Source organism: Eschrichtius robustus, chromosome 6, assembly GCF_028021215.1.
Source record: "Eschrichtius robustus isolate mEscRob2 chromosome 6, mEscRob2.pri, whole genome shotgun sequence".
Lineage (NCBI taxonomy): Eukaryota > Metazoa > Chordata > Mammalia > Artiodactyla > Eschrichtiidae > Eschrichtius > Eschrichtius robustus.
The window spans coordinates 19,943,330-19,969,764 of NC_090829.1; the positions used below are offsets into that span (position 1 = coordinate 19,943,330).

The 26,435-nt window shown below is 48.8% G+C and overlaps 1 protein-coding gene across 2 annotated transcripts; it reads right to left on the bottom strand.

The window, feature by feature from the left end:
• Positions 1 to 2,497: 2,497 nt before the first annotated feature.
• NME9 (NME/NM23 family member 9) lies at positions 2,498 to 26,066 on the bottom strand. Of its 2 annotated transcripts, none has more exons than XM_068547328.1 (12): positions 26,025 to 26,054; positions 25,558 to 25,594; positions 19,769 to 19,826; positions 14,992 to 15,095; positions 13,793 to 13,864; positions 11,687 to 11,803; positions 10,485 to 10,560; positions 7,608 to 7,690; positions 7,231 to 7,323; positions 6,144 to 6,298; positions 4,603 to 4,739; positions 2,498 to 2,680 (listed from the first exon to the last, which is right to left on the bottom strand). In XM_068547328.1, the coding sequence occupies exons 2-12, from the start codon at positions 25,588 to 25,590 to the stop codon at positions 2,586 to 2,588; spliced, it is 1,023 nt and encodes a 340-aa protein (XP_068403429.1). In that variant the 5' UTR covers positions 25,591 to 25,594; positions 26,025 to 26,054; the 3' UTR covers positions 2,498 to 2,585. The 2 variants fall into 2 exon arrangements, with proteins under 2 accessions (XP_068403429.1, XP_068403430.1); XM_068547329.1 differs by lacking the exon at positions 2,498 to 2,680 and adding an exon at positions 2,765 to 3,161 and having other exon boundaries at positions 26,013 to 26,066.
• Between the last annotated feature and the right edge of the window lie 369 nt (positions 26,067 to 26,435).

Here is a 26,435-nt window from a genome sequence, read left to right on the forward strand (position 1 = left end):
TCTTCCTGGTCTTTACAGGTGGCCACTTCCGGCCACCAGGACTCCCCCCTCCATCCTATGCCACTCCTCCCCTGCCACCACCCACTGGACTCAGGCCCAGAGCTTGGCAAATGACCGTCTGCACAGGCGCCCTGCGTTTACTGGGCGCCGCCTTCTCTTCCCCGTCTCTGAAATGTAGGGACGCACCTCCTGTCTCTTGGCCTCACTAGAACTGGAGAGAGAACCAAGGGCGCCTGCCCTAGAGCGTGGGGGGAAGATGGTGAGGTGATTCCCCCGCCACAGGGGAAACTTGGAAGCGAGGCCTGGGAAGGGGGGACTGACCCCAGATCCTGCTGGAGAGCCGACGGGGAGGTTCCGGACCCCTTGCCACCTGGGATAGGGGCTGGCGCTTTCCCAGTCCTGCTCCTTTGCACTGACCTTCCCTGGTTGCTGGGCAGGGAGGTATGTGTCAGCTCCCAGCACGAGGGAAGTTTTGTTCCACGACCTGGGCTCAGGGAAAGCGGAGGGAGCCCCCGCCAAGGCCACACTGGGACCCACCGAGCCACCTTCCTCCCTCTCTCCCCGCAGCCCTGGCTCCTGACAGTCTTGGCTCTGCCGGACAGTCAGCCGCCTGGCTGAGTGGAGGGCCTGAGCCAGTCAAGCCGCGTCCTTCACTTCGTGGGGCTAGGCCTGCCCTCCACCCTGTCAGGCGCTCACACCCAGGAGAAGCCTTAACGCCTAAAATGGCGCCCATCCTGCAGGCCCAGGGTCTCTGCCAAGGAGTTTGGTCCTCAGACAGTGAGCAGACATTTCAGCCTTCCTCCAGATGGCTGCCAGCTGGGTGTACCCCGAGCAGCTCATTCAGAGCCACACAGCACCTGTCTTCCTCCCCCTCTGCCCTCGCCCCATTCCTTCTGCCAGGAACCTTCTGGACTCTGAGAAAAGGAGCGCCCTACCGTGCAATAGAAGGAAGGAGCGTGTCGTCACACCTCCCACCCCAGCCCTATCACCTAGCGCCCCTCCTGCTTTCCCCGTCCCGGCCCTGCCACTCCCAGCCGCTTCCCGGGGAGGCTGAGAGGTCATCACAGACACCAGCACACACGGGCCAGTTCCCCCCCTGCTATTCTCTGTCCCCTGCTTTCAGAGGCCTTGCTCACTCCATTTATCACCTCTCATCTCTCCAGTGATGGGAGTTTGGCCTCCCAGCTTCTGGGGAGACGAGATGGCTGTCAGCTGGGTGCACCCCGAGCCGCTCATTCAGAGCCCCACAGCACCTGTGGTGTGGAAGACCAGGCGTCAGGCGCTGTTGCCAGCTCTGAGGTGAACACAGGCCAGCCGAGTCCCCCTCTCGAGGCCACTTACAAAGGGAAGAGCACAGCCCCACGGTGGGCTATGTGCCTGGGGACCTGGAACAGCAGATTTAACTCTCCTGACGGATTCTGTCAGGGAGGGCTCCCCTGGGTGTTTCTCACAGAGGCCTGTGCTGGTGCTCTGAGCACAGTGGGCAGGCATGCTTCCATCTAGAGGTGACACGAGGTCCTGGGAAGTGCAGCCACCCACCCGCTGTCACAGGCCACCCGGTGTCCCCACCTTCTGCAGCCTGACTCATCCTGTCCCCGGTGCCAGCACGGAGGGCCTCGTGCTACAGGCTGGAGGAAAGAGTAGTGCATCCGTAAAGGACAGTCTTCCGGGAGCTAACTGCCCATTTAAAGAGCTTCTTCAAGTCATAAGCATGAAGCCCCCTGGAGAAAACCAGCAGATGAGAAGGAAATCTCTGCCATTTGCCTCGTGGTGTAGAAGAACACAGCCTTTTCCTCAGTCAGAGAGGAAAGAGTACGCCTGGGCTCAGTGAATTTACAAATAAACCAAAGAGCAAACCGGTAAGAGAGTAGCTGGCATGTTACTATGCACAGGGGTAATGCTAGTTACTGAAAACCTCCTGTGTCCCATGGAGGGACAGCTAAACCAGGCAATAGTGAAAGCTGGCGCCACCACTAGGAGCGCTCAGGTTTTAAAATTAGGCTTTAGCCAAAATCAGAAACCAAAGAAATGGGGGAAGGGGGCATCAAGAAAATTAGATGAAGCCTGGTTCCAAATGTAACCCCCAAGCATTGCTTTCTGAACATGCCCTGATTCGTGGAGATGAATCTGGCATATTCCAGGACTACCCTTGTGGCCTGGGTGGGCAGCATGAAGATTTAAAGCTGATTTATATCTGCCCCCATGTCAGTAAGCCCTGAAGTGTCACATTCAATCTTGTTGCACTATTTTCAAGTCCATTGTTACCAAGTTAAGCTCTAAAATTGTTTCATCCATAATGTAGATTTATTACTGGGAGACACTGTCCTCTGTAACTCAGTATCCCCTGAGATGACACTATCATAGCAGAGTTCAATGACTGATGTCCATTTATTTTCTAAAATCCCAGAGATGGCCAAAAAAAAGTACATGTTCCATATTCGTACTGTTTAATAAGGCAGGAAAGTGGATACTATTATTTTTATTCATGAACGGTAACTAAACCAAAAAAGTATTGGTGCTCAAAAGAGGAATTTTCGGCTCTGGAGGTTTCCTTAACGTGCAGCAGATATGGGTGCACTGACGCGTCATCTCACGGCCTCACCCTGGTCGCGGGCCGCCTCGTCCACGTCCTCGGGGGAGCACAGCGCCTCACCGGGGCCCTCTCCTTCGGCCTCGAGGCCTGTGGGACAACAGGCATGCTGTAGGACTTCTCACAGCAGCCCTGTCCCCAAACTGTCCGCAAAGGAACAGCGGAAAGGGGAAATCTAAGTGCATCACAGACGGTGAAGTTAGGGGTCAGGGTGGACGGAGCCGCAAAGAGAGGTCCTAATATGTGTGTTAAGGACTCGGAAAAAATTAGGAGAGGAAGTGACATGGGTTGAGCACTTGCTGTGTGTCAGGCCCCAGGCTAAGAGCTTCACGTGCTTTGTCTCCTTTCATCTTCACAAGAACCCTCTGAGGAAGAGGATTATTACGGGGCTATAACGGGCCTCTCATTATCTCCATTTCACAAACGAGGAAACTGAGGTCCAAAAAGGGAAGTAACTTTCCCGAGGCTATTCAGCTAGTAGATAGTGGAGCCAGGATTCAAACCCAGGATTCTGTCTCCAGGGCCCAGAAGAAGTGCTGGGTACGTGGAAAGCACACTCTGCTCCTGACAACTGAGAAGGCACAACATACACGTCAGACAAAGGGGCACAGCACCACACCCCAACGAGGCTGCTTCAAGGTCATCCCCGCAGGAAGCTGTGCACTTACTCCCAGGTGTGGTCTAGGCTCAGACCCTTCTGGACTTGTTCCCTTTGTTCATTATCACCTGAGGCCAAAAAGTCAGGCTCACGATCTCCCAACACTCTCCCCGATGGCCCAGATGAGCGGTGCCCAGCCAGGTCGCTCTCCTCCTTTCCCAGAGTCATACCTACTTGTTTCCAGTCACCCCCCAAAAGGATGAAGATGTCACATGACCCTGGACACATAAGGAAGCACGTTGTGGGCTCTCCCTGAGGGCAGGCCCCCAGAGGAAAGCTGGTCCTTGCAGTGCCACCCACACCAGAGTGAGAGTTCTTCCCACGGAGGATGGCTTTGGAGAACCACCACACGCACCTGAATGTTCAGACTTGGGTCTCTGGTCCACACAGAGCCAACTTCCCAGGATTTCTCAGCTCCCTAAACTCCTTCGCACTCCCAGCTTGTCCCTCAGTTGGCAGCAGGCAGCACCAGGATTAAACGAGGGCCAGCAGGGGTCAGCTCCCGCCCTTCCTCTCCTCACCCTCAAACCACCTATTCTTGCTTGGTTGGATTCAAATCTTGAAGAGACCATGACGAACATTTCAAACATTTTGGTAAACCGACTGGTTAAAACCCAAACGTTTAGGCACACGGAGGTTATTACCATTTCAGATCTGCAGGCAGCCTTTTCCCAAGAATGCCCCCCCATCACATCTTCTGCTTTTCCCAGGATGTTCACCCCCTGGCCCCTTCCACCTCACTTCAGGCTCAACCCAGAGACGTGCAACACGGCGGCAGGAGCAGCACGGGCCGGGTCTGGTTCTGCCACTCGTGGAGTGGGGTGAGTCACGTGCACTCTGAGCCCCGTGGGTTTCTCACCCAGATTTGGAGGTGGGGATGACCCAGCACGCTTTTCCCAAAGTGTGGGGTCTGAGGGATATGAGAGCCACCGCAGCGATGGGCAGAGGGCCCTTCTGTGAAACCCTCTGCTTCTCGGCGACCCCACCAAGGGCTTGATGGGGCACGTGGAGCACAGAGGAAGTGAGGGAATGACATCTGGCCTCTGCCCTGGAAGTGGGCTTCCAGAAAGTTAGTTACATTTTCCGGGTGGTTTCCACAGGAGAATGCAAAGTAACTTTGTAACGAGAGTTTGGCTTCAAAGTAAAAATGCAGCCAAAAATGTAATGAAAAAGCAAAACTGTTACTCTGAGAACACAATAGAGCAGGACTGCCGCTAAAGTTACGTAATGGGCCCTGTTTCCCCAGCAGGCCCTTATTAGACGGAGGACTTGGTTACCACATAGTTACTGGCAGTACCCGCCCCCCATCCCCGCTGCAGATTTAATACAGACCAGATCTGCCTGGATGACTTACCCAGAGGGGCTTCCGGAACCTGGTCTGAAAACTTAAAACTGGGGAAGAGCAGTGCCAGTTCCCGGCGGGCATCTTCCGAGTCCCGGCTTCCGTGGACCGCATTAAAGGGCATTTCTGTGCCATACTGAGCCCGGAGACTGGGAGCATGCAAAACATACAAGAAACGATCGTCTCATTTGAAAAGAAATGTTTTGCTCCCTGGCAACATGGCCACCAGCTACCAATCAGCAGCTGGCATTTCTGTGACATGGCTTTCTCTGCTGGAAACGCCAGGAACAGCAGCAAGGATGATAGTAGCCGCGGTGTTCTGGGCACGTTGCCAGTGCTTAACATACCTGATCTCATTTCATTTGTGCGGCAACCCTGTGAGGGAGACTCTGTCATGATCCCCAGTTTAAATATGCGTGAGTTATGGTGTGAGCCCAAGAGCTGCTATTTTATTGCTGTTACTACGGGGGCTAGGCTAGCACCCTGCCGAGGGCTTGGTACAGGTTGGCATAGTTAATCCCCCAAGGTCCCCTAAGATAATACTAATATTGCTAGGACTTCCCGTATGTCAAACAATGTTCTAACTTCTCTTTCTCTCTTTCTCTTTCTCTCTTAATCTGAGGCAAGTCCTATCCTATTATAGTTCCCATTTTCCAGATGAGGAAATTAAGGCAGAGGGATTAAAGCATGGATGACCCAGGGTCACACAGTTAGAAAGAGGAAGAAGAGAGATTCTGAGGTCGGTGCTCTGAACCACAACACTGTACAGCTTCCCACGACAGGTGCTCATATCTCCCTTTTATAGATGAGGGAACTGAGGCTCAGAAAACTGAAGATCTGAACCCGGGCTGCCTCATATATGAATGTTCCTGGCCCCCTACAACTGTTATGTCACAGTAAAAACTGTAGTTACTTAGTCTCTTGCTAATTTCTTTCCTGTTGGTGAGGCCTCTCTCCACTTCAAAGGCGGATTTGAAGACACAGTGGATTTGGCATTGGTGGCGCCGGGCTGAATATTCACACAGGGCCAGGGAGCAGCCAAGTGCTGTGCTCAGAGCGGAGTGCTCAGACTCTAGGGGGCCTCAGGACACCTTGGGCAGGGAGTAGGGGATGGGGGTTGAGGAGGTGAGTCTACACTGCACAGTCCTAGGCCTCACCCAGAGCCTCTGACTTGGTAGACCTGTGTGGGGCCCTGGAATCTGTATTTCATGGGTGAGAGTTGCAGGTGGCTCTGGGACCACGCGACGGGACCCTTTGGCTGCAGAGAGAACAGTGAGGACCCAGCTGCAGCCTTCAAAAGAGGGAAAGAGGCAGCAAGGAGGCGCCCAGTGAAGAGCTGGGGGCTGGATCAGAGGGAGAGGATGTCAGGGTCTCCTCAAATACACAACAGGGAGGTCAGGGACTCCCCTAATGTATGACACAGAGGGGGCTTCATGGCCATCGGGGAGCCTTCTGTGTTACCCATGGTTCTGGGCTGAACCTCGAGCAGGGCTCTCAGCTTCCTTGGATGCAGGTTTTGAGATGCATGCAAGGACCACAGCGGGTGACATCACCTGTCAGGCTGCTCCCTCCTTGCCACATCGGGGTCACAGGGTCCCATGAGGGTTTGCCAGGCGGTGACCACATCCTCGGTGCCCTCAGTCCTGGTGAGGATCAGGAGGCGGCTCGGTCCACTGCACATGTGATGTACCAGCTGCTCAAATGCCTCCTAGCACGGGGAGGGAAGACAGTGAGCCAGGGCAGGGGCCCCAGGGCCTGCAGCGGGCCGGCGGGCCCATCCCACCCACAGGATGGGAGAGGGTCAGTGAGCGGCCTTGCCACCAGCCTGCAGGCCCGTGGAGGGCCCCCGGGAGGTGGGGGGCCTAAGCACACCCAGATATAAGTTAAAGGTAGGAAGACGAGGCTTCGAGTTGACTCACTTGGGGTTGAACATGAGATAATAAGTTAGGTGGGAGCATTTAGCAGACCACAAATATGGAAATCATGTGGGTGCTGGATAACCAGGGGATGCGGCTGAGACTTTGTGCAACCCTTCCCCCTTCTTCAAGTAGCAGTACTCAGGCTTCCTTTGGGGAGAAACCCTTCCCCATTTCACTTGGTCCTAGTCCAGCTGACAACCGCAATGCCTATCCACCCCTCCACATACACACCCCCTCGCCGGAGAGGTGGAGCCCAGGCTCGCTCACCCACACCCTCCCTCCCAAGTGGGTGAGTCACAAGCAGAAGCAGATGGAAAGTGGTTGGATCTGAGTCCCCCAGCAGCAGCACCTGAAGTGACCGTCTGTGAGGTTTTGCTCCTGAGAGCCCTACACCTGCCTTGGTTCTTCTTCTCCCCACACCTTCTCATGCAAGTCCTTCAACTCTCTTCAGTTCTGGGAGTCGTGGAGTATCCCTCCGATAAATTCCTTATTTCATCCCTTAAGTTGGAGTCAGACTCTCATCCTTGCTACCAAAGAATGTCTCCCTGAGACAGCCCGTAATTATTATTCGGAGAGCAAGTTCATGGCTCACTTGCTGTTCATATTCTTGTTCTTCATAATACTCTATTTTCTCCCAAACTAATAGCAATCTATAAACACAATGCTGGAGAAAGAGAAAGAAATGAGAGTGTTTTGGATAAGTGGAAGCAGAGAAGCTGACCTCTCCAGCTCTGTGTTGGTAGAAAAGTTGCATTTCTGCTTCTGTCATGGTTCTCTCTTCATTTGTTAAAATGTCAAACCCAGCTTCCTGGATCTGTAGGAGATATATATATATATTCTAAAAGGGTAAAGCAAGCCCAAATTCACATTTCAATGTGTTGAGAGTAAAAGACGATGGAAAAGGCAACATTAAAAGCAGTGGAGACCCTCGTCCTCCAATTCGATTTAAAAAATTGTAAGTTACTTAAATGGAATTTTAATTAAAACTCCTTAGAAGCCCTCTTTCCTCCTAGGACACTGCTACACAATGCTCCACCCCGGTTTTTCCACCAGAGAAGACATGAGGATAGTCTGTAAGGTAAGCGTTGTCTCTCTTACCTTCATGATAATCTCATCCGTCTTCCCATGGGCCACCGCATCTGGTTTAATGACTGCCAAGGTGCAGGCCTTCTCTGATGACACTGCAACAAACCGGCGATGGTGCTGTCAGACGCTGGGCTCTCGGGAGACCCTCCGCAGGGACGTGCAGCCCCGCCCACAGCCCCCGGCTTCCCTCCCCTGGCCTCTTGGCTGTGCTTGTGCAGACCTAGATTCTAGTGGATGCAGGGGTCTGGCTCCAGACCCCAACCTCAGCCTGGCTGCAAGGGACAGAGACATGCAAGGGACATGAACCTGGGAGGGAGGGCGTGGGGAGGGAGGAGAGGATGGGAGATGGGGGAGGAGGTCAAGGACAGCTCAGGAACAAAAACCAGAAACGAGTCGGCCCTTGTCCCTTCCTGTCACCCTGTCGTGATTCTTGACCTCTAACTGCTGCCGACCGTGTTCTCCTCTCGGTGTGCCTTTTTGCCTTTCCTGGCATCTGGTCAGTAGTGGCTGCCCCAGGCCCCGAGTCAGCATGACTGTTCAGGGCCAGCACGTTCTACCAAACTGCGCCTTCCGTCTCCTCTGTCTCTGTTCACACTCTCCTGAGAATTGGCCAGCTCATTGTTTGGAGCCCAGACACCAGTCGTAGATCACTGGCCAGTCTACCGGTGGGCCGTGTCCATAGGTCCAAGCAGCTGTGGCGACGAGGAAGGTGCGCGTGGCCGCCGCCCACCGCTCAAGCCCGCAGACGCCGTGGGGAGCCCCGTGTCTGGGCACAAACCCATCCCTGCCAGACTCCCGTTTGTATGGACTTGGCTTTGGTGAGCTACCTACACTCTCCACAGACTCTATATCCCCCCACGGCCTATTTTCTCTTTTCAACTTTTATATCAGTTGTGCTGTAACATGACAGTATCTGCATCTGAGGAGGGCCTCCTACTTTGAAAAATCTAAAAAATGTGGGCTGCAAAGGTGTGAATCATTTTAAGCAAGCCAATCTATTCATTTTTCCGTGAGCACTATTTCTAACAAACATCCTATGAACACTTGGACTTTAAGGGACTCTTACAATAAATCCCCTTATAAATTGACCGATTAAGGAGACCGCCTAGAGGTATAGGGTGAGAAGAGAAGAGACCAGGGCTGGGGCCCTGAGAACTCCAGCCTGAAAAGGGAGCAAAAAAAAAGAAGCCAAGGAAGGGGAGGTGGCGGAGAGGCCAGAGAAAACAAGAAGGAAAACGAGAAAGGTCTCGACATCTCAGACACCAGACGAGAAGAGGGCTTTGAGTAGGAAGACGCTGGGGACATCAGCCAAGCCCACAGAAGGATGCCATAGGCTATGACTGGAAACTGCCCTCTGGATTTGGCACCAAGAAGGTCACTGGAGCCCTGGGGAGCGGCAAGGGGGCAGGGGCGGAGGAGAGGGTGGCCCAAGGAGTGTGGACCACGTTCAGGAAGCTAGGCTCGGGGGAGAGGAAGGCTAAGGGCAAGGGTAGGCTTTGGGTAGTTTTCTAGGTGGAGAGACCTGATTTGGGAGGAAATAATGGGGAAGGGAAAAAAGAGGTAATCCCAAAAGGAGACAACAAACGTTTCCTGCAGAAGCCAAGTCGCTGATTTCCTTTTCACACTTGAAGTTTCTTGCTCTCCTAAACTGTGCCTCTTCCCTTGTTAGGATCCAACTCAGAAAGTCCTCGTCATCCACACGTGAATAAGCAGCTTTTCTATTTCAGGGAGAACCAGAACTTCCTTCTCTCTCCAGCTCGGTTCTCGAGCTGCATCCTGGTTTCCCCTGGTGTCTCAGGGACCATCGGGAGCCACCTTGCCAGCAACAGCCTCTCTAACCTCGGGCTTCTCTTCCCACTGTCAGGTCAAGGTGTTCTTCTCATATTAAAGGTTCAGGAAGAACAGCAATGCTCAGGAGTGTAAAATCCATGAGTTAATACTTGGGGCATGAGGGGAAGTGGGTGCAGGGCTGTGGGGAGGGAAGGGGTTCAGTACAGCTGACTTTCTGACACTTCAGAAAAAAAGGTGAAAGAAGCTCAAACTCTTTAGCTGAAATAAGGGCTAAGGGAACGCCAGCATCATTACTTTACCTTATTAGCGTCACTCCCTCCATTTTACTAAGGGAGCCTTTCCTGATGCCCAGAAATTGCCATGAAACTCACAGTTGTTATAACTGAACATGATCAGAAAGCTGTCAAAGGTGCCCAAGATGCCATTAAAGGGCAGGAGGGACACTTAACACAGTATGTTTGAAGTCAGGTGATTGGAGACAAAACATTTTATGGGTTATCTTCCCAGAGTTCAGATCGCTCAATAAACTGATTACTCATATATTTTTTAAAGACACATCAGGGACTTCCCTGGTGGTCCAGTGGTTAAGACTCCGTGCTTCCAGTGGAGGGGGCGTGGGTTCGATCCATGGCAGGGGAACTGAGGTCCCACATGATGTGCAGTGAGGCCAAAAAAAATTAAAAAATAAAAAACACACATCAGGGCTTCCTTGGTGGTGCAGTGGTTAAGAATCCGCCTGCCAATGAAGGGGACACGGGTTCGAGCCCTGGTCCGGGAAGATCCCACATGCCGCGGAGCAACTAAGCCTGTGCTCTAGAGCCCGTGAGCCACAACTACTGAGCCCATGTGCCACAACTACTGAAGCCCGCGTGCCTAGAGCCCGTGCTCCACAACAAGAGAAGCCACCGCAATGAGAAGCCCGTGCACCGCAACGAAGAGTAGCCCCCACTCGCTGCAACTAGAGAAAGCCCACGCCCAGCAACAAAGACCCAACACAGCCAAAAATAAATAAATAAAATAAATAAATTTAAAAAAAAAACACACATCAAATCCGAGTCTGCTCTGCCTTCTTGCCATGCTTGTTGGTTCTGTACTCACCCGCATCCTCATCGTCACCATCTTCCTTTTCGTGGGAAAAGCATTCATCTTCGTCAGAAAGAGCCTCATCTTTAATCTAGTACAAATTGGTCATGGACAGCAAGTAGTTAGCTAATTAAAACTCCACAAAGACCTTCAAAAACCAGCAGAAGCCGAATAGGTAAAGGTCCTAAATGCAGAGCAGAAGAAGAGGGTCAAGACTATCAGCTTTGGAAACTTTTCAAGAACCTTTTGAGTAGTTGGGTGGTAGGGAGCGGGGGAGGGAGAGCGACTGAAGACAAGGAAATCCACGCTGATCTTAAGGTTTAGAGTCTGCCTGTTTCTACGAGCATCAAGTAGAAACTAAGGAAAAAGAAAGATGAAATAGAGAGTTGTCAAGAAGACAAAGAACTGAAATGCAAGTAAATAGTAAGCAACTGGCTACACTGTGCAGGTAGTACAGAGAGAGAGATCATTTATCTGTGGAGTAGGTACAAGCGTCTGTGATTTTCTTTCTTGGGGAAAAATTGCCAGTTTTCTGGGGAACAAATAGGATCTGATTCCAATCCATTCTATGAAAACAGGGCTTTGCTCTTTGGAACTGAATGCGTAAACTTGAACAGTGAATATGGAATAATGTTAAGGCTCATTTGGCAGCTGCTCAGGGCACCAGGAAATACTTCTTTCTACCCAAGGTGTGTCAGTTTTCAAAGGCTGCCAATTTTTTGTGAAAAACTCACGGTCCATGTTGTCCTGGAAGTAATTTACCAAAATCACAAGCAGTGCTGATCCTGTTTCTCAAGGTAATGACCCCCTTCTAGTTAAAGAAATGAACCCTCTGGGATCACAAGTCAAAGTCAGGAATGAGAAGGGAGGGCAGGTCACCAGGAGAGATATCCCCCTGAGGCTGACTCCTTGTACCCACTACCGGATTCAGAACTTCATGTCCATTTCCGAATTCGTTGTCAGGGTTCCAGAAACCCTGTTAAGAGATGCAGTGTGGATGAAAGGGAAATGGATAAAAGACGTTAAAGTGTTCTGGATGAAGGGGATGACTTCAAAGAAGATTTCCTAGTGGGACTTGCACCCTCCCCTGAGCCCTCAGAGGCCCGCAGCCATCGTGGGCATTTAATGCAGCTTTCCAGGGACAGTGAAGACATTGGCGGGGCAGGGGAGGGACCTGCTGGCGTGGCCTGGGAGACACTTGTGAGCTGGCCGCTTACCACTCTCCGTTCTCTGCCTTCGGCCAGCACCCTCTTTTCAGCCTGCAGCTGCTCTCGGATGGTTTTCTGCAGCAGCGGGGCGTTTGCTCCTCTAACCAATGCCACCAGCTCCCCTCCCTAGAATACAGCACAGATATCCTGCTCAGACCACATGATGGGCAACCTCTTTCAAGAGACATGAGGGTCCAAGAGCTTTCTTTAGGAGCGGGCCCAAGGTCAAGGTCTGTGGACCCCAGGCCCACAGCCTCCATCCACTTCTCTGTCCCCCCCACGCCCCTCCCTTCAAAACTTCCTTCAGGACAGCGGGGAGTTAGGTGGGGGAGGACCAGGGCGCACGGGGTTGTGAGTGACTAAGTGTGGCCTCTCCTTGGCTCCTTCACCCAACAAGTATCAACTGAGCACTTACTATGCCAACACCAAGACAGAGGCAGAGAACAGAAACACTAAACATGAAAAGACATAGCTGCCACCCTCAGTGAGTGGGGTGTCGAGTGGGGAGAGAGGTGGTCGTGTCAGAGAAACAGTTGCAATAGAATAAGAACATTGTTTTCATGGGGTACTTGGGATGTGGGGCAAGAATTGATCCCCAGCTCCATCTGGGGTGGTCAGGGAAGACCTCACAGTGGAGGTGGTGTTCCCGGTGAACCCGAGTTTACCGCCTTCGCTTTTTCAGAAGTCTCCCTGCCCGTCACTCATGGAAGTTCACGTGCACTGGGTTCTCCTTCTGTTTCCATCCCACCCTCAGAGGACCACCGCTGTGTGACTGTGATGAGTTGCCGCATGTTCCCACACGGCCAGTGATGATTTATGCTTTAATCCCGCACCCTCCGGGCTCAAGCAGGCAAACCACTGCGGTAATGATCCCATTTCTGCAGCTGAGCTCTGACGCCAGTTTGGCGGAGGGCACTTTCATCTCAGTGCTTCCCACCCCTGCTCCCTCCCCCACCAGGTTTCTTCGTAAAACTTCAGTCTCCCTCCTGAAAGCAAGCCAAAGCTCAAATAATGTTTCACCATAAGCTTCCAACTTGTAATACTTGCAGTGCCGAGGGCAGGAGCCCAAAGTTTTCCAAACTAAACAACTCTGGCCCCGGTGGGCAGACCCCAGTTTCCCTGACTGTGCTATGAGGGGCTGGACTGGGTCGGGAGGAGAACATCAATCCACTGTCTTCAGGCCCCGGCAGGTGACCTAAACCCAGGAAGCCAGGTGTGAGACAGCGGGCCCTCAGGGGCCTGGAGCACCGCGTGGATGTCACAGCCGAAGGCATCCAGATGATCTTTCAAACGCTGAACCACTGGCCGTCATCAATCACCCATCTCATTTCTGACTTTGTGTCAACATATCTTCACATTTTACAATGAAACAAAGGTGAATACAAAGCTTGTCTACCCCACAAAGGAGCTTTCATGTTTGCTGAGAAGTCCCCTCTGCGGATGTCTCCAGACTCTGCACTGAGAGTGAGACCTCAGTCAAGAGGTTCACTAGGGACTTCCCTGGTGGCGCAATGGTTAAGAATCCACTTGCCAATACAGGGGACACAGGTTCGATCCCTAGTCCCAGGAAGATCCCACATGCCGCGGAGCAACTAAGCCTGTGCACCACAACTACCGAACCTGTGCTCTAGAGCCTGCGAGCCGCAACTACTGAGCCCACGTGCCACAACTACTGAGCCCACGTGCCACAACTACTGAAGCCCGAGTGCCTAAAGCCCGTGCTCCACAACAAGAGAAGCCACTGCAGTGAGAAGCCCGCGCACTGCAATGAAGAGTAGACCCTGCTCGCTGCAACTAGGGAAAGCTTGTGCGCAGCAACGAAGACCCAACACAGCCAAAAACAAACAAACAAATAAGTAAGTAAGAGGTTCACGAACCAGAAAGAGCACAGGCCTCTGAGTGGGTCCTGCTCTGTCCCAGGTACTGCCCTCAGGAAGGCCCCAAGCCCAGAATGACTGCCCAGATTAAGGGCATCTGTCCTCGGCCAAAATAATAGAGTCAGGGAGGAAACAGCGTTCACTCGCTGGGAGCGGTACGGCCTCTTGGTGACAGGCGTCCATCTGAACCCTCGTGATGTGCAGCCGTGGGACAGTTCTGGACTGAAAATGTACTTACTGCATAAAACAGAAAGGTCGGCTCGCACCTCCCTCTGTATTTTTCGAGGACATCAAGACAGTCTGCCTCTGCCTAAAGGAAACAGGCTGTCAGCAGGCCGGGTGCAGGGACAGGATGGCGGGAGAACCGCGCGGGACACACACACACCACACCCCCCATACAGAGCACATACACATCCATGTCACATGCACACACCACACACACACACACACACACACATACCACACACACATACTACCAGCACACACATACTGCTACACATGCACGCACATACATTACGCATAATATACACACATCACACCCTCCCACATACCACACACCACATACACACACACACCACACACGTACATTACACATAACATACACACACACAGTGACTGCCCTCCCCAGGTGGAGCCCTGGCTTGCTCTCTCTCATGCTTCTCCTTCTAATGCCTTTTCATCAGAATCGTAACAACTGTCAACATACCGGTAAGAGTGTTGCCAGTGTAGTTTTCTGAGGAATAAAATAAGGAGGATGTGACAGTTTGTCCCGCTCCGGATCAAGGGAGCTCCACCACTAACATCCCTCATCTGCCCCGAGTGGCAACAACGGAGGAGGGTCCTGAGCTCACCTCCGGGTCTGATAAAGCTCCCCATTCAGACCTCTCCTCCACTCACTCCACAGAAGCCTCACAACCCACTCCCACGGGAGGAGTGCAGGCCCTGGAAGGCCAGCTTCTCGAGAGTTAACATCAGGGAGAGTCTCGCCTGTGTTCACCGTCTCTGAGCCTCAACCCGTGCAGCGCATCCACTGTCTCTTGCGCGCTTCTCTGGAAGTGATTCCCATTTCCATACACTGACCTGAGTAAACGTTTGCTGAAAGTTCCCCTTTAAGGAGCAAGGATAGAAATCTTAAACCCTGTGCTCTGGAAGTGAAACTTGAGGGTTCACAGTGTCCACGAGCCAAGAGGGAGTGTTAGCCTTAAAGTGGCCGCACGCCTTCCCGGCTCCAGCATCAGGGGCAGCCGAGCCCACAGGGACTGTCGCGAGGCAGGGTGGGGAGGAGGCTTCCTCTCTAGAGAAACTGGTATCAGCAAAAAATCCACAACGGATGCCTTGTCGATGATCTGAAAAAGGCCCCTCAAACTTCCTGTTCCTGTTTTTAAATTTTTAAGTTTTTTACAAGTTGTGTGACATTGTGCTGAGAGAAGACCTTACTAATGCAAAATGCAGAAGGTCCAGGCCGACCTCGATCCTCATCTTCTGGAAGAGGCTCACCACGGGCTTGCAGGGGCCGCACCAGCCTTGGTAGACGTCGACAACTGCGTGGGACCAAGAAGCAGGAGCGCTCAGCGGGCACCAGTGCCCAGCGCGTCAGGCAAAATTGATACCTGCACATTCCAACCCCCTCCGAAGGGTATCTGTTTGCAGGGATATTTATTTCATGGTTAAAGGGATTTATTATCCCAGCAGAGTATGAGCGAGTGTGTAAACACAGCTTTCCCTCATGAACTCAGTGCTCCGAATTCTAAACACAATGAAGTGAGTATGGTGGAAAATCGCTTACTTAACACGAATCCTTTGCCTTAAGGAATTTTCAGCTACATTCAGGGCCAGGCCTAGTGCAGAGAAGTCCTCAGTAAGTATTTGAAATGGACTGAAACTATCTCTTCTAAAAGGAAGAGGTCACTGTAGGTGACCTATCAGCATGCAATCAACTCTTAGCTACTTTGAAAATAAACATAGCATTAACCTTTCCTCCTGATGCATTGGAAGCCACTTGCTTTGGGTAAAGGAGAGTTTTATCTTTAAAACTTTATCAAATCAACATTATTCTCCTGGAAAGTGAACGTGAGAGAGACCTAGGTGGAAACTGGGGTGCCTTCTTCTGCTTTGGTCCCAGTCTCTGGTGTGTGGTGGGACTGGGTGTGAGGGACCCTCTTGTCTGATTGCACTAGACCCCGAGGCCTGTAAGAAGCTAAGCAGCGAAGCCAACTCATGTGCACCGGATACGCACCAGACCTGCCCAGCCCAGTCGGACGCAGCAAGTAAGTGCTAGATGGTGATGGACCGGTGGTCACATTTGAAGGAAGGATGTCTTCCTAAAGACCTCAGCACTCAGAGCTCATGCCTGATCCACACAGGGGGTGTTTCTGTTCTGCAGTTAGAGGGCATCCTCATGGGGAGAGAGTGTGGACACTGCTTATAAACTATCAGCCCTGCCAGTTTTAATAGCATGCAGTTTGCGATTTTACTTTTTGAAGATTCACATTTCAAAATTTTCACATCATATGAGAACTGTTAATAGACCATGATATAAATTATCTTTTTTTTTTTTTTTCCTTTGGCCATGCCACACGGCTTGCGGGATCTTAGTTCCCCGATCAGAGATTGAACCCGGGTCCTCAGCAGTGAAAGATCAGAGTCCTAACCACTGTACCGCCAGGGAATTCCCTAAATTATCATTATTAAAATTAGCATAGACTCTGGCAGCACTGTCTTAACGCTGTACTGTAGGACTCAGGGGAGCAGGCTTTGCAGTGGAGAGGCGACCTGCATTGGGCATCGTGGAAATGCCAGGCTTGGACCGGCAGAGAGCGAGGCCATGGTGGGAAGCATGGTGGGGGAGTCCAGGGGCCGCTGCGGTTGGGTTGATCAGTGGTGGCAGAGATCACTGGAGGAGTGGGGAATGTGGGTTTGAGGAGTTCCATCCTGATTTACTAGGCAACAAGGGTTCACAGTAAGTTTTAGAAAGGAGAGAGTTAATATTTACTGAGCTACGAGAGGGCATCTGCACTTTGCTTTTCTCTCAAAAAATCCAGCAAGATAGGTATCATTTTCCTACCATAGAAATGAGGAATGAAATAACCAACCCAAAGTAAAAAAATAAATAAATAAAAATTCTCAAGCAGCAGACCTGAGTTTTGGACCGAGGTTTGTCTGATGCCACAGCCCGTGCTCTTTCAATGACTCCGGGAAAGAAGATGCATGAATTCAAGAGTATGGGTTAGTTCAGCCAAGCAACATAGTTTTGCATAGAAAGTGAGAGCCAGGCTGGGTTTAAGAGGGACGAGGAAGCCAGACACAGGGGTGGCTGTGTTGAGGGAGGGGAGAAATGAAGGAATCCCTGAGACTTTGAAAATGTAGTGGAAAGACTGGGAGTGGCAGTCCTGTGGGTGTGAGAAGGACCACCTTTGAGCCCGGCAGAGAGAAAGAACTGGGTGGAGGCAGGGAGAGAGCATCTGGGGAGGGAGGAAAGTGAACTAGATTCCAGACACGTTGCATTTCCAGTACCGACCAGAGAGTCTAGGGCAAATAGCCCCAAAGTCAGCCAGACACCAGCAGGGGCAAGAGAGAAGGATCTGGTCCTCCTCAACATCCAGGTGGAGGACAAAGCTTCTTTGAGGCTCCTTTGAGGACAACAGCTTCACAGCTGAGGGATCTGGAGATTTCAGTAGACCACAGGAATGGGAGAGAAAGGCATTTGGGTGACTCCAGGAAAAAAATCCTTGAAGAATTAGAAGACCCTGTATCCAGGCCCACCAAGGAGACCAGGTTCAAGCCCTGGCAGGAAAAAATTGGGACCCAATTAGCTGCCAATCTCTATGCAGGGTTTGCATTGCTAGGTCAGCCTACTCATTTGTACCAGCTTCCCATCTCCTCTTGCACTCCCTGCCTCTACGAGGAGTGGTGGGGACGAAGGCACACTTCCCACGGTTGTGGGAGAGAGGTGGCTGAGGGCGGGAGAGGAAGTTATGAAGAGATTGACTCTGAAAGGCAGGAAGCAGAAAGAGAAGGAAGGAAAGGAATGGCAGAGAAAATGAAAAGGGAGGGGGGTGTGTGTGTAAATCTGAACAGACTTTTGCATGTTTGAAGGCAGGTGGAAGTGAGCCAGCAGAAGACCAGAGTTCCAAGATGGTGGCTGACCTTGGAGGCCCATCTCTGCTGGTTCTAGAAAGAGGGAAGAGCCTGAGTTCCTGGCGACTGCTTGATGAGGAGGGGCAGACGAGCCCCTGCTGCCTTAGGTCCACACAGTTCCCTCGTGTTGTGCTTCGAGCAGGACTCGACAAAGTCCACACTCAATAGATTAGGGTGCCTGGAATGTGGCAAATCCTCCAAAAATGAGGAGCTGGTGGCTTTCTTGCTGTTGTTAAAGAAACAGAAGTCATGGCTGGTTTGCCCTGGAGCCATGTTCCGGTCGCACACAAGCACATGGACAGCATGGTTAAGACCTGGCACCATCAACAAAGCCTTGTAATCCCTCGAGTAGTAGAGTGTGGCCAGACTTACACCCACATCCCGGACCAATGCAACCGCATTTATTAAGAACCCATTCGGCCCAGCCGTGGACATGTCTGCTCCTGATGGAAATGAAAAAGACAATGGCCCTGTGCTAGAGTCTGGGAGAAGGCATGGAATGCCTACCTTCACAGGGGCCACACCAGGTTGGGTGTGTGCTGGGGGTTGAGACAGAGTCCCACCCCAAATGCCCTAGAGACGCCAGGCGGAAGTGACCACACAGAGGTTCGGGAAAGATTTCATGCAAGGAGGCTGCTTTAGAGCTGCCTGGGAATGAGAAAGGTTTCTACAGGTTGTAGGGGGGTCATGATATTTCAGGTAGTAGGAACAACGTGGATACAAGTGAAGAAGTGGGGAAACTTGTGGCATGTTCGGGAAACAGGTTGGAGCCGAGGACAAACCTCAGGGGACAGTGGGTGAAGGGGCTGGAGGGATGGGGGAGGGGGGCTTGAGTGCTGAAGTCATGGGTGCAGGGGCGGCGATGGAGAGAGATGAGAGCAGATACCAGCTGACCGAGCAGATGTACTTATAGAGAGAACTGAGCAGACACAGAAATGGAGCCCAGAGATCTCTAGAGGAAAAGCAAAGAAAGGAAGAGTTGGGGAGCAGCTGTGCTGGGCAGCCTCTAAGACGCCGCCAGTGAGCCCTGCCTCCTGGGATTCAAACCTTTGTGTAATCTTCTGACTCTGAGTGCAGGCTCACCCAGCGCTTCTAATGCATAGAACAGGGCGAACAGAACAGCGCAAAAACAATGGGATGTTACTTTTGAGATTAGGTTACAAAAAGGCTGTGACTTTCTTATCTCTCTCTCTCTCTCTCTCTCTCTCTCTCTCTCTCTCTCTCTCTCTCTTCCTCCCTCCCTGAGCCCTGCTTTGGGGGAAGAAAGAAGCTACAATGTTGTGAGTAGCCTTATGGAGAAATTGACGGCAAGAAACTGATGTCTGTGGTAAACAGCTAGCAAGAACCTAGGTCCTGCCAATGGCCACAGGAATGGGCTTGGAAGTGACCTTCTAAGATCTGCCAAAGCCAAATGACTGAGCTTAGAAGTAAATCTGACTCAGTTGAGCCTTGACATTCTCTGTGTGACGCCTTAGCTGCAGCCTTGTGAGAGACTCCAAGTCAAAGGCATCCAGCTAAGCAACCCCTGGATTCTGGATCCACAGAAACCGAGGGATAATAAATGTTTAGTGTTTTAAGGCACTACATTTGGGGGTAAATTGTTGCTCAGCAATAGATAATTGATATAAGGAGGACAGGGACGAGGAGGCCCAGTGACAGTGGCTTTGCTGCTTCCTAATGACTGTGCAGCCCCTGGTTCCACTTGCTTGGGTTGCCTGGCTCTCCTTCCAGCACTTGAGTTCTGAGAGATCCCGTATTCCTTTCAATACCTTCCCCGTTTGTGCCTCAGGTAATTAGAAGAGGTTTCCGTTGCTTAACACCAAACAAGCCCCGAGTATGACTAACCGTAATCTAAAACAAGGGAACCCTGCTATCCGGCAGTACTGACTAGTTTCCTGAACCGAACTCACAGATGTTCCAGGCAGATATGTATATAAACACAAAGAAACTACCTGGTTCTTTATTTATGAAACTCGAGGTTATCGGAAAATGATGCTCTTTGCATCTTTTCTCTTCGTGGTTCAATGTCATTTAGCAATTTTGAAAAGGATGGGTCTACAAAATTATCTTAAATTACCAGTTAGTCCTTTGGAACTGAGCATTTCCTCCCAAAGTTCCTGGGTACTGATGTTGACCTAGCATCAAAGAGAAACAAACGCTGTATTACTGAGGGTACCGATGGGGAGACAATTTTATGTATTCATTTGCTCCAGATATCTACCTATTGTTCTCTCTCGCTCTTGCTCTCTCTCTCAGTGAAATACTTACAAATACAGCTCAAGCTGTCATCTTTCCCCAATCCTCTCTTCTCTTTTCTCTCTCCTCCTGCCTCCACCCCCAAGAATAACCGCTATCCTAAGAAAATCTCATTAAAAATTTTTTTAACTTGTTACTTGTCCAAAAACAGTATATAAAATTGTTTCGTGTCCCTAAATATGCATAAATAGTATCATACTGAAGATATCCTTTTTCAATTTGTGTTTTTACTCAACATTAAATTTTTTTTTTTTTGGCACGTGATTGTTTATACAGCTTTATTTAAAATAACCAAGATCTGGAAACAACTCAAATGTCTATCAATAGGTAAATATATAAAGAAACTGTGACATATCCATGCAATGGAATACTACTTAGTAATAAAAAAGAACGAACGATTAATACATGCTATTACGTGGATGAATCTCGAAATAATTATGCTGACTTAATCTAGACAAAAGAGTATATACATCAACATTAAATTTTGACATTTATCTGTATCTGTATCTATGTACAGAGAGGTACTCATTTTTTTTGTCTTTTTATACATTTTATCGAGCTATAAATTATATATAGTGAGATACACAGAACTAAATTGCTACGAATCAATGAGTTTTGACAAATGCACACATCCAGGTAACCACACTCCTATCACAATTCAGAACATTCCATCTCCCAGAAAGTTCCCTCCTTTCTCCTCCCGGTCACCCCACACTCCTCATCCCAGGGAAACACTCATCTGCTTTCCATCATAATAAGTTCATTTTGCCTATTCTAGAACTTCATATAAGTGAAATAGTACAGCATGTCTTATTTTGCACTGGCCTCTTTTGCTCAGCATATTTTGGGGGTTCATCTGTGTAGTTGTGTGTCAGTGGTTTGTTCATTTTTATTCCTGAGCATGTTCCATTGTATGACAACATCACAATCTGCTTGATGGAGAGTTTGGGGCTCTTACGAATAAAGACTTAGGAACATTCTTGTTAAATCTTTTTGTGTTCATGTTCTCATTTGTCTTTGGTAGGTAAGTACCTAGGAATGAAATTGCTGGGACATAGGGTAAGAATATATTCAGTTTAATAAGAAACTGCCAGTGCTTTTCCTAAAGTGCTTGAACCATTTTAAACTTCTATCAGCAAAGTATAAGAGCTCTGGTTGCTCCACATTCTCACCAAAATTTGGTGCTGTCAGGCTTTGAAATTTTAGCCACGCTAATGGTGATGTAGTGGTATCTCAATATGGCTTTCATTTCATTTCCCTGATGACTAATGGTATTGAGCACTATTTAATGGGCTTATCAGTCATTTGTATATCTTCTTTGAGAAGTGTCCATTGATCTGTCCATTTTCTTAAATTGGATTGTTGACCAATTTAAAGTATATTATTAGATTATATATACTTTTGGTGGGGGACAAGTTCTTGTCAGAAATATGTATTATAAAAAATTTCTCTCCAAGTCTGAGGTTTGCCTATTAATTTTCTTAACAGTTTTTGTTGAGCAGAAGTTTTTAATATTGATGAAGTCAAATTGATCAAATTTTAGTTTTACGGTTAAGGCTACTATGTCCTTCTTAGGAAACCTTTCCTCAAAGTCATAAAGATTCTCTCCTATTTTCCTCTGGAAGCTTTATAATTTAGGCTTTCACATTTAAGCCTGTGAGCCATTTGAAATTAATTTTTGTCTACGTTGTGAGGGAAGGATTGGGGTTAATTTTTTTTCATGTGTAGGTATAGTTGTTTCTGCAAAAGTTGCTGAAAAAAAGTTATTTCCCTATTAAATTGCTTTGGCATCTTTGTTGAAAACCAATTGATTGCATAAGTATGGGTTTATTTTGGACTCTATTCTGTTTTATTGACCTATTTATTCTTATGCCAGTACTATACTATTTTGATTACTGTATCTTTATGATAAGTCTTGGAATCAGGCCGTGTAAGCCTTCCATATGTGTTTTTCTTTTTCAAGATTGTTTTGGCTATTCTAGCTCCTTACATTTTCATATACATTTCAGAACCAGCTTGTCAATTTCTGCAATTATTTTAATTGGGATTACATTGAATCTATGGATCGATTTGGGATAAAACTGAAATCTTAACGAGACTGAGTCTTCCAGTACATGAACATAATATTTCTTAACATTTATTAAATAGTCCTTAATTTTTCACAGCAACGTTTCATAGTTTTTGGTGTGTATGTTTTGCACATCTTTTGTTAAATATATCCCAACATCTACATGCTAAGTAATTAACAGTTGCATTTATTGCCATTTCTTCACGTTTTTCTCTTATCTATCTACAAAGTATTTTGGTTTATATAAGAAATGAGAATCAAAGAAATACATATTATAAATAGTACATTATTAATAGTGTACATTTTTGTATAATGTTTTTATTTGGAAACAATTTCAAACTTACAGAAAATTTGCAAGTACAGTGTAAATAACTTTTTCTTGAACTATTTGAAAGTAAATTACTAACCTGATTTCCCGTTATCCCCGAACACATTATTCAACATAACCACAGTACAATCATCAAAGTCAAGAAATAAACACTGATATATTATTACTATCTAATCCCCAGACCCCATTCAAGTTTTACCAGTCATCCCAATAATGTCCTGAATAGCAAAGGATCTAAACAGATTCATGTGCTGGATTTATTTGTCAAGTCTCTTTAGTCTGTCTTAGTCTGTAACAGTTCTTCAGCTGTTCTTTGATTTTCATGACCTTGATACTTGTGAAGACTACAAAAGGGTTATTTTGTAGAATGCCCTTCAGTTTGGGTGTGTTTGGTGTTTCCTCCTGATTAGAAGCAGGCTGTACATCTTTGGATTGGTTGGAATGGTTGAATTGGTTAGAACTGATTGGACTAGTTGGAAATAGTTGGATTAGTTGGAACTGATTGGGATTAGTTGGAACTGGTTGGATTGGTTGGAACTGACTGGGATTAGTTGACACTAGTTGGATTGGTTGGAATTAGTTGGATTGATTAGAACTGGTTGGGATTGGTCGGAACTGGTTGGCTTGGTTGGAACTGGTTGGATTGGTTGGAATTAGTTGGATTAGTTGGAACTGGCTGGATTGCTTGGAATTAGTTGGATTGGTTGGAACTGGTTGGATTAGTTGCAACTGGTTGGATTGGCTGGAATTAGTTAGATTGGTTAGAACTGGTTGGGATTGGTCAGAGCTGGTTGGATTAGCTGGAACTGGTTGGATTGGTTGGAGTGTCAGAATCAGAAGAATGTTCTCTCATCGCATCCTATCAGGTGACACACACTGTTGATCTGCCCCCTTACTGATGATGTTCACTTTGATTACTTGATTAAGGTGGTCTGTCAGGCTTCTGCACTGTGAAATTATTCTCTTTCCCTTTGTAATTAGTAAGTTTTTGTGGAGCGCTACCTTGAAAATATATAAATTAAAAAACCATGACAATTACCACTCATTGTTAACACAGGTATGCTAAGGTGTTTGTCCCTTTAAAAGGGCTGGAAACGTGTAACATCTGCAAATCCTCTATTAAAGATCCATCTTTCTAAATAATTCATGTTTCCATACATTTTTTGTTTCTATGAAAGAAAAAGAAAGAAAAAAACAGAAAAGTCTTCATGATGCCTTACATGCAGTAAGAGAGTTGGACTGGTGTCATCCTGAGCCCACAACTATAGTCCTGAGGAAAATGATAGAATTCAGGAGTCCTCACCCTCTCTCTCATAACAGTCACTTTCAGAGACTCAGCTGTCAGTCAGTGGCAACTCTCTGTGGTGCACCCCCATCATGGAGGGAGCCACACCAGGGCCAGGACTCTGGACAGTTGAAGAATCTCACTCCTAGGAGCAGCGCAGGAACAGAGAGGTATGGGAAATATCTGGACCTCAAGAAGTCCTACATGAGGTAGAGAACGAATGGCGAATCTGTGGCACCTTTTGACCACACTGTCTCTTGATATCCTGCAATTCCTGTCTCAGTCACAGAAGGAACCCTAAATAGTCTTACCCAGAGAGAGGGCAGGGTTCCTGGGTTGGCAGACCCTAGAGCACTGCTTTCAAGCAGTTGACCTGGTAGACAGGCAACGCTTACACAGATGCCTCGGTGCATAGCCACCCCACCCCGACCTCAGCAAATGCAAGCACTTCCTCTGAGGACCGCAATGAACTCAGAGCTCTGCGGAATACGCGTGGGGAAAAAATGGGTGAAAAATGTTATTACTCTCAAAGGGGATATAAGGTATAGACACAAGAAAAGACAGTCGTATGGGGCAAAAATCTTAGAGCCATGACAGACAGCATTCAGACCAGCCTGGAAATGTCTAAAGGAGTCTCATCATAACAACTCTGCTGGTTATGTATTATCCGTCCTGTTTACATAAAGAACATGGAGGCTCAGAGAGGTTGAGGAAATCATTCACAGCAATAAGTGGTAGGACCAGGTGCTTAGAATTGATTTACAGACAGAATACAGACAGAGGAAAAGTTTTATAACTCTAGAGTACTAGAATATCAATACTGGAAGGCCCTTAGGGATAATTCACCCAACATCTTCATTCCACAGATGAGCAAGCTATAGCCCAGAGAGGTTACGTGATTTATCCAAAGTCCCAGAGTTGGCTAAGAGAAGAGGTAAGAACTACATCAAGTCTTCGACTTCCAGTCCGAAGATCTTCCCTTCCACCCCGCCCCCTGCACACTATCCTCAGCCTGACATTGCTTTCTCCCTTTTAAAAATCACTAGGCTTTTGAAATTCACATGTAAAGTGCTGGTGCCCCAGAGAACAATAAAGGAGAAATCAGATGCCTCCAGACCACTGCCACTCTACTCTCCAAGAAGTGCCTAGAGCCTGAGCACGTACCCTGATGGACTGAACTGACTGAGACATTTTAAAGTTTGCTTTCAAAGGTATCCATATTATACCTCATCCAGATGATCTTATGATAAAGCCCTCCCTTCCGCTGCCAGGACCCATGCCTGCATCCCTTTAGAATCAACCACCACTTACTGTCCAGGACCAGGGAATAAAAGAGCAGACCCTGGCTTACGGAGTCACTTATCACAGGCACAAATGAAGTAAGGCACTCTATAATGAAAGTGTAGCGCACAAAATATCAACACATATTTCTTGAATAAGCGAATGATTTTAGAGAGTAGTGGTGGGAGAACTGGGTCTGCAGAGAGGGCATAGTTACAGACACATGGCCAAACTCAAAAGAACCGATACCATATTCTCTCAGCAAGCCACAATTATACTTCAACAAAAAAAGATGTCAACATCAAATTATACTGATTCGTATTTTCTTGTTTTTCTTTTTTTAGTTTTACGTTAATTCATGTTTGAGTTTTATGGTTGCATAAGCACTATAAGCATAAACAGCTTACACCCGAGTTTACGTGGGTTTATATTTAAGTGCACAAAAAATTTGTCATCACTAGAGGTCCGAGGTAAGGGTTTTTTTCCCCTTTAAGATGGAAGGGTACAATCTTCAAGTTTGAGAACGCTGTCTGTCACATACTACTGGCAAACAATGTCATTTTTATACTCCACTTCCCGCTCCACACCATCTTCCTCGCCCCCCAACCCCAGTCAAGTGCTGGAAGGAAGCTCCTCTTTGAGGCTTACCTGCAGGGCAGTTTCCTTCTTCTTGCTCCCCATGGCACTGCAAAGAAGACAGAAGCTCTGTTACTGACAGAACGTTGCGCTGATCAGCAAGCCGAGACCCTCCTTCAGACAAAGCCCCCCCCCGCCCCCTTTTTTTTCCCCCCCGCCCCTTTAAGTTAGAGTGGCAGCAAATAAACGCAATGATGCAAAATGAACACCCCACGGGAGAAGCAGAGCTTGCGGCCCGCGGGCTCATGGCTCGCCGGAGGATTTTCTGCGGATTTGCGGAGCCCCTTCCCCGCCCCGGAGCTGGCCAAGGGGTATGCGCAGAGGCCAGAGTACGGGCTCCCGGGCCACGCAGCCCGTCAGGCATCCAAGCGCCTGCCGAGGAACTCGGATGGAAAAAGGCTACAGAACCCTGCTATCCCTACTGTTCCAATTTATTCCTGGGAAACTGAGTCACTGCAAACAGATACACGGTCCTCAACCTGCAGCGAGAGTTTCCAACAAAATTTGCTGCGACCCAGCCACAGTCGTCATGGCAACACAGCGCTGGCCTAAGGCAGCCAAGAAATAAACAGTACACATAAGCCACGCCTACTCTGAGTCCAGCGGAAAGGCAGGAGGGTGTCCCGCCCCTTGCTGTCAGAATTGGACTGTAGGAACACTTTCATTGGCTGAAGAGTTTGTCCCTGTCTGGGACATTTGAACCCACCAAGCAAAGACCCGGTGCATCCGTGTACTGTAGAGTTGCATCCTGGAATCCCTGCATCCCTTCTGTCCCACCAGGACTGACATGCAGCTTTTCTATTGCTACTTAATACATGCCGGGCAGGGGTGGCTCCAGGTTTTGAGGGATCGGAAGAGGTTCCCTTTAAGACAAAGAATACAAAATTACA

Excerpts from the sequence above, each read along its gene's own strand:
- NME9 (XM_068547328.1), bottom strand. The coding sequence starts at position 25,590 with ATGGGGAGCAAGAAGAAGGAAACTGCCCTGCAG. Across the intron at positions 15,096-19,768 it reads CAGTTCCAAAGGACTAACTG|TTGTCGACGTCTACCAAGGC; the intron begins GTAATTTAAGAT and ends GGTCCCACGCAG. Across the intron at positions 11,804-13,792 it reads CGACCTTTCTGTTTTATGCA|GGAGGGGAGCTGGTGGCATT; the intron begins GTAAGTACATTT and ends GCTGTATTCTAG.